We start from the raw sequence: 12,761 nt of genomic DNA on the forward strand, positions 1-12,761 counted from the left end.
AGAGGAATTTCTCGCCCAATAAAAGAGCTGCAACCTCAACACTCCTGCACAATGCACATATAATCACGCTCTTTCTAACGCACTTGAAATTATCCCAGAACTTCTCCTTTTCACAGAGATATAGAGCCATGAATATTCAAACAATAGAAATTCGTTAATGCGCTTTTGGCAACTTGGAGGAGCTACAAGCTGAACTGGGTTTTTAAGTCTCATTAACAAAGTTCTATTGTTTCAATATTCAGAGAGGATTTTCCCGACCAACGAAAGAGCTGCAACCTCGACACTCCTGCACAATGCACATCTCATCACGCTCTTTCTAACGCACTTTAAATTATCTCACAACTTTTCCTTTTCACAGAGATAAGAAGCCATGAATATTGAAACAATAGAAATTCGTTAATGAGCTTTTGGTAACTTGGAAGAACCACAAGCTTAAATGAGTTCTTAGCTCATTGGAAAAATTCTCGTCTCAATGCTCAGAGGGGACTTTCTCGGCCCACAGAAGTGCTGTATCTTTAATACTTTCACACAATACACAGCAATACATGCTTTTTATTACGCGTTTTAATTTGACCCAAAACTCTTCCTTTTCATAGGGATTGAAGCCCATGAGTATTAAAAGAATAGGAGCTCGTTAATGAGCCTTTTGGTAACTTGGAACAACCACGAGTTATACTAAGTTTCTAAACTCGTTTATTTACAATTATCTAAAAGATAAAATTATCTCACTTTAGACTGCTTTGTCGGTCTATATGTTATTATAACACCTGTTACGTAGAGAATATCTCCATTTCTTATTCTGATCTCTTTATTATTACTTAATACTGATCTGTAGCGGTAGGTTCAAACTATAAAAAATTAAGAATTAAGTTTACTATTTAAGATACACAAACTGTAAACAGCAAATGAATACAAACGAAGCGAAACGTAAAAAAAATACGTACATTGATAACACCCAGTATAAATGCAAAATTGCCCTCTAAAATAGAGAACAGCGTCAAGCGCGACTATAGGTAAACTAAGAGAATATCAACGCTTGAGGTAAACTGACTCGAAAAGTGATTATTCGGAAAAGAAACTGGCTCTAAATATAAGAGGACTGCGAAATAACGTGCGGTATGAGAAACGACCGGAAAGGTGCAACCTACGAAGAAAAACGCTAACAAAAAACACTAACGAGGAGGTATGAAAAAATATAAAGAACCAAATAAATGAATACAAATTACACGAAAAATAACTAGAAAGAGTTTAGATCTTACACTAAATGATATGCCAATTCTGATTGGTTCTTACTTACGAGGTGTTGGTAAACAGATAAATAGATGACGTCACCATTGACAGCATTTTTCTCTATCGTCATAAATAACAAAGTGCGCCTTATGCGTCACTTTTCTGTTCTTACCAAATCTTGGCGTCATCTGTGATCATTTACTGAACAGACACACCACAACCTGAATCTAATTTTCAAACGCATTATGATTTCCACACATTCATGCATCTCAGAGTTTTAAAAACAACATCTGCAAAATGACCTCAAAAGCAACAAATATCAGAATTCTACAGGCTTCTGCTTTATTGAAAATCAGGACTACTTTTTTTCAAAACTAATAAACTTACCAATCTGAATTAACAAGCAAACCAGATGGTGATTCTGATAGAAGCAGTCAAATGAAATCACTCCAATCATTCTGATAAGAAACATGTTTTCATGGGAACTTTCTATATTCAAAATATTACAAATTGGAAAAAATGTTTTCAGAGACATAGGGAATCCACCGATAATTTGGCATTTGCCTCCGTTGTTTACGTGTCTCCATGTCATTTTTCTAGGACGAAAAGAAAACGCTCAGTCATCACTTGAGGAAAAAGAAAACGTAAAAATCTCAGACGGAACCTCCATACACCGTTTTCCCATTAAACCCACTTTGTTGCACAGGCATCCCAGGTTACCCCAATGCTACGCCCATAATGTATATGAGAATTTCGGCAAATGGTGAACGACCTTATCATAAGTTATTCAAATGCCTTTATCTCAATTCAGCATGTAGTTGACACCAGCCTGACGGTAGCTTACCATTCTCCTTAAGTGCATCATCACGTGATTTTTTTGAGCGGACGACTGGGTAAAACGTTTATCACAGTAACTGCACTTGTAAGGTTTGTCTCCTGTGTGAATCCGCACATGCGCGGAGAGGTTTCCTGATTGAGCGAAGGCCTTGGGGCAAAACTGACACCGATAGGGCTTTTCACCTGAGTGAATTCGCATGTGAACCTGACAGAAAAAATTAATTCGGTCAAGGTCGTCAGTGAGAGTAACAGATTGTGATCGAAATGGAAAATGGTAAAAGAACAACTACTTATGAAAATGAGAGTGAAAAAGAGAGGATAGACGGAAACGAAGATGAGGAATTAAAAAGGCGAGTGAAAACGATAATGTTACAACAAATAATGATAATGATGGTAATTAAATCAAAGTTTGAAGTTAGTCTAAAATCAAATAAACAATTCACCCGTAAGGATCCGAGCCTGGAAAATTTGTGGTTGCAAACAGGACACTTTGGCCGAGTATCCACCTTTTGGTTTTCATCAACGAATTGGATAACGGAGGGTCTAGGAGCGAGATTTCCTTTCTCCGGGGGGGAACTGACGACCTGGTCAGTTAGGTCAGAGTTGGTAGATGTTTCATGAGCCACGTGAACAAACTTACAAGGACTGAAAAACAAAATTAAACTAAAAAGTTAGCATGACCACGTTTTATTTTCCTTGGGTAATTTTATTCAAGGAAATTTAAAAAAACACTACGCAGCTCTCACTGGCATCATCCACTTTCCGCTTGGTGTGCACTTAATATGGGGCTCGCCGGGTAAGTTTCAATGAATGTCTTGAAAGCAGCTTCATAATTACTTCCATGCGACTCAAAATGCCTTCAGTCCCATGTTCCCAAGTTTACTAAAACTTGGCTATCTTCTGTAACGTTTATCAATATGACGAAGGATCCGATTAAATACGACCAGAGGAAATTCGCAAAAATTTAGATATGAAACTGGATATGGTTTTAAATCCCTTTATTTTGGGAAAATCTAGGAAAATCGCTTTAAATGTGATATGCTTTCCCTGTTACTTCCATACTGCAAGCCATTTTTAAGCTGAAAAATATTTGTCAAATTTTGAATTCATCGCGTGAAAACCCAACATAAGACTTGACTCACCTGTGTGCCATAGGCACGTAATAAAAAGCGTGGAATGGAATTTGATCCAGTGACGTGGTTTTGATGTAGGACGATTCACTCCCTAAAATATGAATCAAATATAACAAACGATAAATTTACCATCTCCATCTTTGCATTACATAACGTGCCCTCCCTAGTCGTTTTTGGTGGCCCTCAGTAATTTCAAGATATCAAAACACTGCTCGGGTTAAAAGTAAAAAGCCAAAGAACGCATGAACGGTGCAATGGAAAGGGTGAAACCCTTAGGAATCTAACGGATTCCCAGGTGATACTCAGTAGCACATGGAGTTCACTAAAACGTAAAAGAACTAGAGATTACGAAACAGTCTGCTGGGACAGTCGAGATGCAAGATGCTTGGGCAGTAGAGATACAGGATTTTGCAATCATTAACTGCCAAATGATAGAAGAGAAGAATAAGAGAGATGGCAAGTTTTGAGCTCGGTAAAGAAATAGAGAAAGATGTTTTTCGTCTTGTCACGAGCGTGGGACAAAGTTAAAATTCTGTGTCCCCATGAGGAATCGAACCTCAGACCTTTGGATTCCCGATAAAAAAGAAGTAAGGTTATCTAAATGTGACACTGATTTTAAATACTGATGAACACGCTATGCGAATGCTCCGCTTCATGTTTTTTCTTTTTTGGAGGGCAAAAGCCTTCTAGACCATTGGCGCGGACACCGGATTACCGCGACGATCGAACTTCTAATCAAATTTATGTCAATGCTTTCGCATTTATTTCGCTACTTGGCATTCTTTTTCAAATCAAATTGTTGGCTGAGGGCTTTTTGAATTTGGATAAAAGACGGTCCACACTAACAAACCATAGGTGCGCTACCAAACAAGCTAACGATCTTAGCTGATTCAAGATAAAAATCCTTCTTTACAGTTATTTTATTTCCACACTCAACAACAGCGATCTGATTTTGTTTCGTGCATGACCGAAGGAATTTACCAAACTGTGGAAGAAAAGAGAGAGCCGAATAACGTTTTTTCAATATTTATCTCGTAAATAAGGTTTGATTTAAACTTAAAAAACGAGTTGGATGCATTATGCCTTAAACAGAAATACATATCAAACGCTGCAATACCTTGATATTCCTCCATATCTTGTGGTAATCAGGAGCGGGAATGATACTGAAATGAACAAACAACCTAGAGGTAGTTTACACGGTGAGAATCATTGCGTGCAGAACAGCGAAGAACTGAGGTCAGAATAAGACACATTTTGCAATAAGGCTGAGATCTCATTGGCTGACGCAGTGACCCTGCCTCGTGATTCCAACAGATGATATAACATTTTTATGACAAGCTTTTTCATTGGTTGATTCAATTTTCTGAAAACGTGAACAAACATGTGAATAAGGAATCTTACTCAGCCCCAACATCATGGCCAATCAGGAAACGGCATTCGTCGCACGTGAAAAAAAGCTTGCCCAGACTACAAAGTAACACCGACAGTGAGGTAAGACGCAAGGGACTCAATAAAAAATAAAAACAAAAATCAAAATAAAGATAATAACGTCAAGATAACGCAAACGACTCAAAAAATAACAAGTAGTAACGAAGGCAAATCAACCAGCAGTACTGCGGCATCCATGACTTGTTGCTATTTGCACTGAAAAATCATATAAATTCTTACCAAAATGGCTGAAAAACACTTACGATTTATTTTTGATATTCACATCCGTTGATCAAAGATTGGAGATTTTGTTGAACGCTTTCACAGCTTGCTGTGTCTCAGAGCGTTTTTCATAATTGTTTTCTCGATTCAGACTTCACATTCCTTGTTGCTTTTAAAATATTTTCCCCATTGTTCAACGATTCGTTCTAAGTTTCTATCGTACCTTTGCTTTTTCACGTTCTTGCGTTAGTGGGAAAATACTTCATATTTTTATTCTGTAAATTTGAGAGAGAGCCGCACGATTTCACCCCTTTTTTTCTTGAATAACAAGAGCATAAATTGTACGTCCTTAATTTGATTAGAAGAAAGGGTTGACCGCTAATTTCCGCTCTATTCGAGCAGTCCTTTATAGTAAGTCACTCTTAAAAAGTGTCATGCGTCTAAAAACGCAAATGGACGTATTCATGCCGAAGACACATCATCTGTCTGACTGAACTTAGGCAAACATCTGGTTATGCGTCATTTGTATTATGACGGGCACAAGACATATAACGCATCGAGACAAATTATCCTTCGTACTGCATATTAAATGCACCTCAAGAAAGATAATACGTCAGGACATGTGACGCCGCTGTGTCTCAAGACGAGCAACAGACGAGGTACGTTAAAAATGAGACCGTGTTATAAAATGGCCAGCGGCTGTACGCCAAAGAAAACTACATGGCAGATGTAAAAGTAACTTGGACTGAGAAATCGGCTCTGAACAGAAACAAACCTCAAGTACTTTGCCTTCCCCCTGGCAGACGAGGAAAACGATTGTTGACATAAGAGCGGGTTCTGAGGCTTCGCTTTCGAAGTTCATCTCTCTAAGAAAACGTTTCTTTACCATTTCCTCCCTCTTTTTTTGCATGCACGCTTTGATAACTCCTCTTCAGCTTTTCTTAAACAGGAGAACTGCCAGTCTGTTTTGCAGTTTTCAACGAGGCGTCATCTTAAATTTTACCCTCCCCGTGTGCTGGTCTCTTCTAGTTAAACTTGTCCATCGTCCTGTCTTCACACTAGACGCAGAGCGCGAGAGATACATTATCCTTCAATAAGGATATTGGGTCCTCTAGTATAAAAACAGCCAGTTAGGACGTGTGGAAGATAAAATTTGTGACATGTATGTGTTGTAAACAGAGTAACCATCTTTTACACCGTTTTCATACTTCCATGTCTTTATCATTTTAATATCAATGGATATTACTACAATGGTTATCAATCAACCATCTTGTCCTAAAAGTTGTCATTCTAAGTTTCATATCTTCTTAAATAATACACCAACCAGTGCTACATTTTAACTATAACGCTCCCGCTGACCTTTCCGATGATAAGGGAAATAAAAAATGCGAGGCTTGCTAACAGTTTATTGCTGGAAATTATGACCTATATGTGCAATTGTTATAAAACAAATTGTTGTACCCTTAAATTATAATCATATCGATCTTAACATCTGTCATTAGTACCGTAACGTGTACGTATATATTTGTATGTCCTACGAATCAGAGGCAAAGATATTAAAAAAAAAATTTCGATCGTACCTTTAAATACCCGACACGTAATTGGTGCAAATTTTTACAAATATGATAAAATTAATGATGATTCTGTCTAATCTTACAGTACATCGTCTAATCTAAGCCGACGAGAGTCTACATATCAGATGATCTTGTTGTGATTGATACAAAGGAGAGTGTTTCCCATGTATTTTATTGTGCTGTTTTACAAAGCGTCTTTTAAAGAGGAGCCAAGCTACAGAAGTATCTTATGTGTGATCTGAAGCAACATTAGCTTAACCTCTCCTCTTCTGATTAATCAACACATTTTGCTCCTTAGGATTTAAAACCGACTTACTCCCCTGCTTTATGTATAAATGTTTTCGTCCGAGCCATATCTATCACAGACAAACTCATCTTTATTGCACGACTCCTCTCATGAAGTTTCATATGATTGTTTCTACTTGACTTTTGAGTAAACCGCCGACCACACTCACTGCAGGCGAAAGGCTTTTCTCCGGTGTGAATGCGCATGTGTACTGCAAGGTTCCCGGATTGAGTGAAGGCCTTGGAGCATTGTGGGCATTTATATGGCTTTTCACCGTTGTGAACCCGTAAGTGAATCTAAACAATAAACACATTCGACACTTGATGACAGAAATAAAATCAAATTTTTTCTGAACACTTCTAAGGCTTTATTATAGCTTTATCATGGACGCCATGAGATGAAAGTAGATAAATTGAAACCATTTGATAAAATTTTAAAATATCCATTCTTAAGATCGAACTCACTTCAGCAATCCATGATTATTACAAATTTAACCCTTTACTCCCAAGATGACCTTAGTAATTCTCCTTACTGTCTGTCATACAATTCTTATGATGTGAGTTTACAGAATTGGGTATTGGATCACCTAACAATCTAAAAATCGATATTTGATGTATTTTCTCATCACCTGTCTGCTTGATATTATACCGATATTGTACGGAGAAATTCTCTCTTGATCATTCACGAAAATTAAAGGTTAGGAATGTTACCTTTAGCGTTCCTGGCCTGGCGTATGTTTTCAAACACACAGGACACTGCATTCGTTGTTTTTGTGTCTTCTTTGATTCAAAATCTTTAGGCATGTACGTATCTTTTTCTTTATGTTGCTGCGTCATCACTGAACAGACAATAGCTGTCTCGTGTGAAATCATCGGATCCTTATTTGGAAATCTTATTACACTTTCCCGTTTCGGTCGCCGACTGCACGACGAGGGGTCATTACAGTCATTTATCTCTTCAAGTCTGCCATGATGATATTGATGTTGAGCATATCTGTTAATACAACATAATGAGGATACTGTCTTTAAGATGCCAGAGATCAAAAGGGAATTTGATCATTTACGAAGGCGGGGTTCAGGAATGACTCGTTCAAACTGTAATCGACATTCACGTTATGAATTCTGCGAAAGGTTTGACGCGTCAACTTCCCAAACGAGGCTACTCTTTGCCTAGCCATAACAAGTGAAGACAGGTTTAAAATTTAGTTTCATGTAGAACGAGAATATTTTTCCGTCTCAGTTTCACTACACATAATTTGGGAACGGGAAGAAAATTTTGCAGTGGGCATTCCACGAAGCAGCTTCTCTTGTCCTCTCTTTCCAGGTCGAACTTTAATTTCGAATGTTAGTTTTTGTGGGGGGCGGAAAACCGGAGGAGCAACGAGAACCATCTTAACTTACACGTGACATCAGGTCCAGAACCTGGACCAGAGCGGGTAGGAATGTGAGCGGACTCATCATTGCACTATTCCCATGTTTTTGTTTGTATAGGTAATCACACGATTTCGAGTGCAATTTGGAATAAATAAGCACAAGCAATTTTTTTCAAAGACCAACAACATTGCACAAGCCCGCAAGGCGAGTGCAATTTGTGGTCTTTGAAAAATTTTCAAGTGCTTATTTATTCCATATTGCACGAGGAAATAATGTGATTACGTATTAATAGTATACATGAAAAAATACGAGATAGCTTATTATAATTATGCAGAAGCAAAGAGTGCGCATCAAGTGCAAAAATAATTTATTCAAACCGTGCGTTCTGCGTATCCAAATGTTGCCACATCCAAGCTCGCATTTGATTGGCTATCAGTGAGTTTCTTTGATTGACCAATCAAAATGTCTGATTTGTTACTTCTTTGCACTGAATTAACCCTCTTCTGCATTGAATTACCTGAAAACTGCTTTTATCTTAACCAATCAGTACTGAGTAATTTTCTATGTATATTATTAGCACTAAAATGTATAAAATCTTAAGATGCACGTGCAGGGGCGTTCTGTTGCTCATAAGATTTGTTGTTTCACTACGTTCTCGTAGGTGTGTTCAAGCTTTGATCATGGTCTCTAATGATTATCACATCTCAGTGTCCTACCTGTCATTTTTACTGAAATGCCGGCGTGTCGTATTTAGAGGCTTCTGCGAAGTAGTTGAATTTGTCGACCAAAAATTCTGACAGGAATCAATAGCAGCAGTGGTTAGGGGATCAACCAAGTAACTCCTCCCAGAAAGTGTACTGCACGTGTTCGATATGTCCTCGACGGTTGCTTCCACAAATTGATTTGAATCCTTTACACAATTAGAAAATAAATAAAAAAATATATTTCTTCTAGATTTAGTTTTCTTTTAGGAATATGCTGGAAAATATTCAAGATTTTAACCGACAAAACATAAGACCTAAGGCACTGAAGATTACCTCTTCCGTCGATTCTCTCACGTCCATTTCTTCAGAAATCGTCAGGTAAAAAAAATGGTCTCACATACTAGTCTCAGCCAGCCCTCTTCGGGAGGAATTAAAGCTAAGCGAATATTTATACTCAACTAAAGGGTAAAATACATCTCAAGGAATTTATAAACAGTAGCCATGGAAATGGAAAAGTGCGTAACGTTTAGTCTTGTTATGCTATCGCTATAGCAACGCGGAAACTATTCAATTGCGATTCATACGGTATGGTTTAGTTACCATGACATTTCATAGCTGGTCTCATTGCAATCGGCTAAAATAATAAAATCTAGAAAGCACCAAGTGTTTGAGATATAAATACAGCTAAGGTGTGAAGATTTATGTATGGTAAAAATAAAATACCTATGGTAAAGTAAGGTTCTTTTATTTATTTTTTTTTCAGTGCATGGTTTTCTTCACGTGGTACCTGAGGTTAACATGTGATGGTGTAATCTGATCGTCCGATGAGTGTAGTCCTGAGAAGGACTGGTGTTGGTAGTGGTGACTGACGTTTCAACAACCTGAGCGGAAGTCATCATCAAGTGAATGGTTGTCGTCAACCGAATGTTCTAATTTCGGTTCGTACAAACTGATTAGTCAGTTTTGCCGTAATATTATCGGTTGTAAGACTCTCGCTCGGGATTGGTCCTTTTCGATCCGTTGTTAAAGTTAGGTCGTTCTATTCGGCTCGTTTGTAATTTTAATTTCGTGAATAGGAACTTTAATTTGTAGGTTGCCGGTGGCTGTGGTACTGAGCACCTTAGTCGATAGTAGCGTTGGGTGTCAATGGCGCTCGTCTTCTGGAGTGTCAGTAGTTTACAGTTGAGTTTGTGTTGAAGTGCAGAAGTCGCACCTTTTTTATTTTAAGAAACTGACTTTCTGTGCGAGCGAGCGAAAACAGTCAGGTCATCATCAATGATTGAATCGAAATATAGAAAGCAAGAACCAAGCACACTTCACAACGACAGATTAAGAAATCCCTAGACCCCGTTAATGATAATGATACGAGTAAAACTGATACTTCATATGATAACAACTTTGGAAATAATAATAATGATGATAAAATATGATAATAATAGCAATATTTAGAGAGATGACATCAAAATGGTACCAAGGTCAACTGGGCGGCCCTAATTATTTACTAGTAACGTCATTGTTACCAGAGAGACAAATAACAAACCAGCTGACTGCCCTCTGTTGTTTTAGAATTACCATAGCAACAACACACATCACTCCCCTTAATACATTATACAGAATTGTGCGTGATCGTCTTAAAGCTGTTTTTTTTCGGCAAAAGTCTTTCAGGCTAGTAGCAATTCAATAAAAAGAACTTTCAAACCTCATCAAACTATGCCGCTTTCCTCTCATTGGCTTTTTAAATCAGCCTGTATTTCCCATTCTTGCTGTTTTCTAGGGAATAAGGAAGTTCGCTCTGTAAGATATTAATTCTGACGTTCCATTCAGCTCGCACAGTTGAAAAAAACAACGCTCTTCTTTTAATTTGTAGAGATGAATCGCAAGGTTGGATTTCGACCACCAACAAAGAGACAAGGTATGTAAAGAAATGCCTTAATAATCCAAGATTTTTTTTTGCCCGTTTTAAAAATGGAAAATTAACATTTTAGTTAAAGTCACAAGCACGTACTCGGAAAATAAAAATTCGGTGTTCCCCCAGCTGAGAAGCTAGAATCGAATCTATGACCTTTCGTCACTGACATGAATGGCCTGCCTCTAAATTGTATAACCATCACTTGGTCAAAACTCAACATCTTCATCGTCATCGCGGCGTAAAAGCCTCAAGGGGACTTTGTAATCTGAACGTGTGTGTGTGGAATGCTGATCACATGGAGATCTGTTGAAATGATCTAGAACAAAAACATAAAGAGAAATCACATAAAATCAAAATTGTTTTGCAAACCACGATGCCGAAAACGAAGAAAATTTTACTCGACACGAATAAGGAGCGTAATGCTTCATTTTGGTGTAAATAATACATTTTCATATGCTGGTGTTAAGATAGAACCGAGGCCTCTTCCCTTTACTAACCTATGCGTCTCGTTTTGTGTTCAGCCCCTAGCATGGATTGTCCATATTTGGAATCCAAAGTGAATCGTCCAATCTTCTACCCGTGTGACACCACACGATTCTTGTATGGACACTTGCCACCGGAGTTGATGATAATACAACCTTACAACACAACAGAGGGCAGTGTCACGGGAAATTTGCCTTTTTATTGCTACAATGGACACTTCTTTAAACCTAAAACAGAACGGTGAGTTTTCTCTTCTCATTTGCTCTTAAAGCAGTTCCTTTATACCCCAATTTAATTTTAGTAAATATAACTTAATGCCATTAGTCAGTTTAAGCATCGCGTTGTCATAACAATTTCACTTTCCTCAGAATTGCCTTTAAACAAGCAAACCATACAAGTAAACACAATCCAGCGGATAAAGACAAGGTAGTCTTTGACGTCCCTATTGCAACTGCTGATTCGGGCACTTCCTCAGTTCGGGTGAAGAGGGAGAAACCAGACTCTCCCCAAGCCTCCGCTCGGGCCGTGACGAATCCCAAGTCTACTCCTTTTCCGAGCATGGTAAGGCTTGGTTACCTTTCTCAGAATCAAGCTGTCGCCAACACATCAAAGATGGCTGGAAAGGTGCTCGTTCGGTTCCAGTGCACTCTCTGCTCAAAAACTTTTTCCAGATCAGGCACTTTAAAGGTAAATGTTTATTTTAGAACTTACACATTTTCCCGCGCTTGGTACTGGACGATTGTTTCTGCTTGGTTCAACTACTTAGAAAATCAAGGAACCTCTCACACACTTGCCAACGGATTTGTTCATGACAGAATATACTCGGTGCCGTAAATTAATGTTTTTCCTATTTTCAGGTTCATATGCGGATTCATACTGGCGAGAAACCTTTCCAATGCCGGTTCTGCTCGAAACAATTCGCTCAATCCGGGAACCTTTCTTCTCATGAAAGGATCCACACAGGTGAAAAGCCATTTGAATGCAAGTACTGCGGAAAACGTTTTACCCAATCCTCCGCGCAGAAAAGCCATATGATGACTCATATTAACAAGCAACTGCTATGAATTCTATTTTGCACGTTATCTTACGAGTGAGAACGTCGCTAAACTGTTCTACTAGTTTTCTTTCCCGAAGTCGCTGACAAACTCTGAGAAGATTAGTGTTCTTCTCATTCTCGCGCATTTCAAATCAAATTTTGCTTTCCCCCACCCCTCCCCACAAATGAAACTTGGCTCTTCTTCAACCCTACCCATATTGCATTTCTCTCTTTTTCATTGTTGCGTCACACTTTTGAAGGAAAAGTTACCAGTAGAGGAGGAACTACATGTAAGCGTACCAATATGTATGGGCAGAAGCATATGGCCATGTTTAAGCATATGTTTCTGGTGCAAGTTGGTCACAGAAAAGTTAGTGGGGGTTATTTGTGACAATGTTAACAATAAAATGCAATATTCTTGTTTACAAGCAGTTGAACGGAAAGCATGTAATGCATTATACGTATTTCGGACACGAACAGTAGTAAAAGATTTCTCATTTTTTCTTGCACGCACACTTTGAGTTCTAATGCATTGGTTGTGTTGGG

At 38.3% G+C, this 12,761-nt stretch overlaps 1 protein-coding gene across 1 annotated transcript; it reads right to left on the bottom strand.

The window, feature by feature from the left end:
- Window positions 1-2,032: 2,032 nt before the first annotated feature.
- LOC131788294 (zinc finger protein 239-like) lies at window positions 2,033-7,546 on the bottom strand. Its single transcript, XM_066168272.1, has 5 exons — window positions 7,421-7,546; window positions 6,847-7,006; window positions 3,210-3,291; window positions 2,574-2,712; window positions 2,033-2,272 (listed from the first exon to the last, which is right to left on the bottom strand). Exons 1-5 carry the CDS (start codon window positions 7,544-7,546, stop codon window positions 2,033-2,035), a joined length of 747 nt encoding a protein of 248 aa, XP_066024369.1.
- Between the last annotated feature and the right edge of the window lie 5,215 nt (window positions 7,547-12,761).

This window comes from Pocillopora verrucosa, chromosome 6 (genome assembly GCF_036669915.1).
Source record: "Pocillopora verrucosa isolate sample1 chromosome 6, ASM3666991v2, whole genome shotgun sequence".
Lineage (NCBI taxonomy): Eukaryota > Metazoa > Cnidaria > Anthozoa > Scleractinia > Pocilloporidae > Pocillopora > Pocillopora verrucosa.

Excerpts from the sequence above, each read along its gene's own strand:
- LOC131788294 (XM_066168272.1), bottom strand. The coding sequence starts at position 7,546 with ATGACGCAGCAACATAAAGAAAAAGATACGTACATGCCTAAAGATTTT. Across the intron at positions 7,007-7,420 it reads CCAGGCCAGGAACGCTAAAG|ATTCACTTACGGGTTCACAA; the intron begins GTAACATTCCTA and ends TTTATTGTTTAG. Across the intron at positions 2,713-3,209 it reads TACGTGCCTATGGCACACAG|TCCTTGTAAGTTTGTTCACG; the intron begins GTGAGTCAAGTC and ends TTTGTTTTTCAG.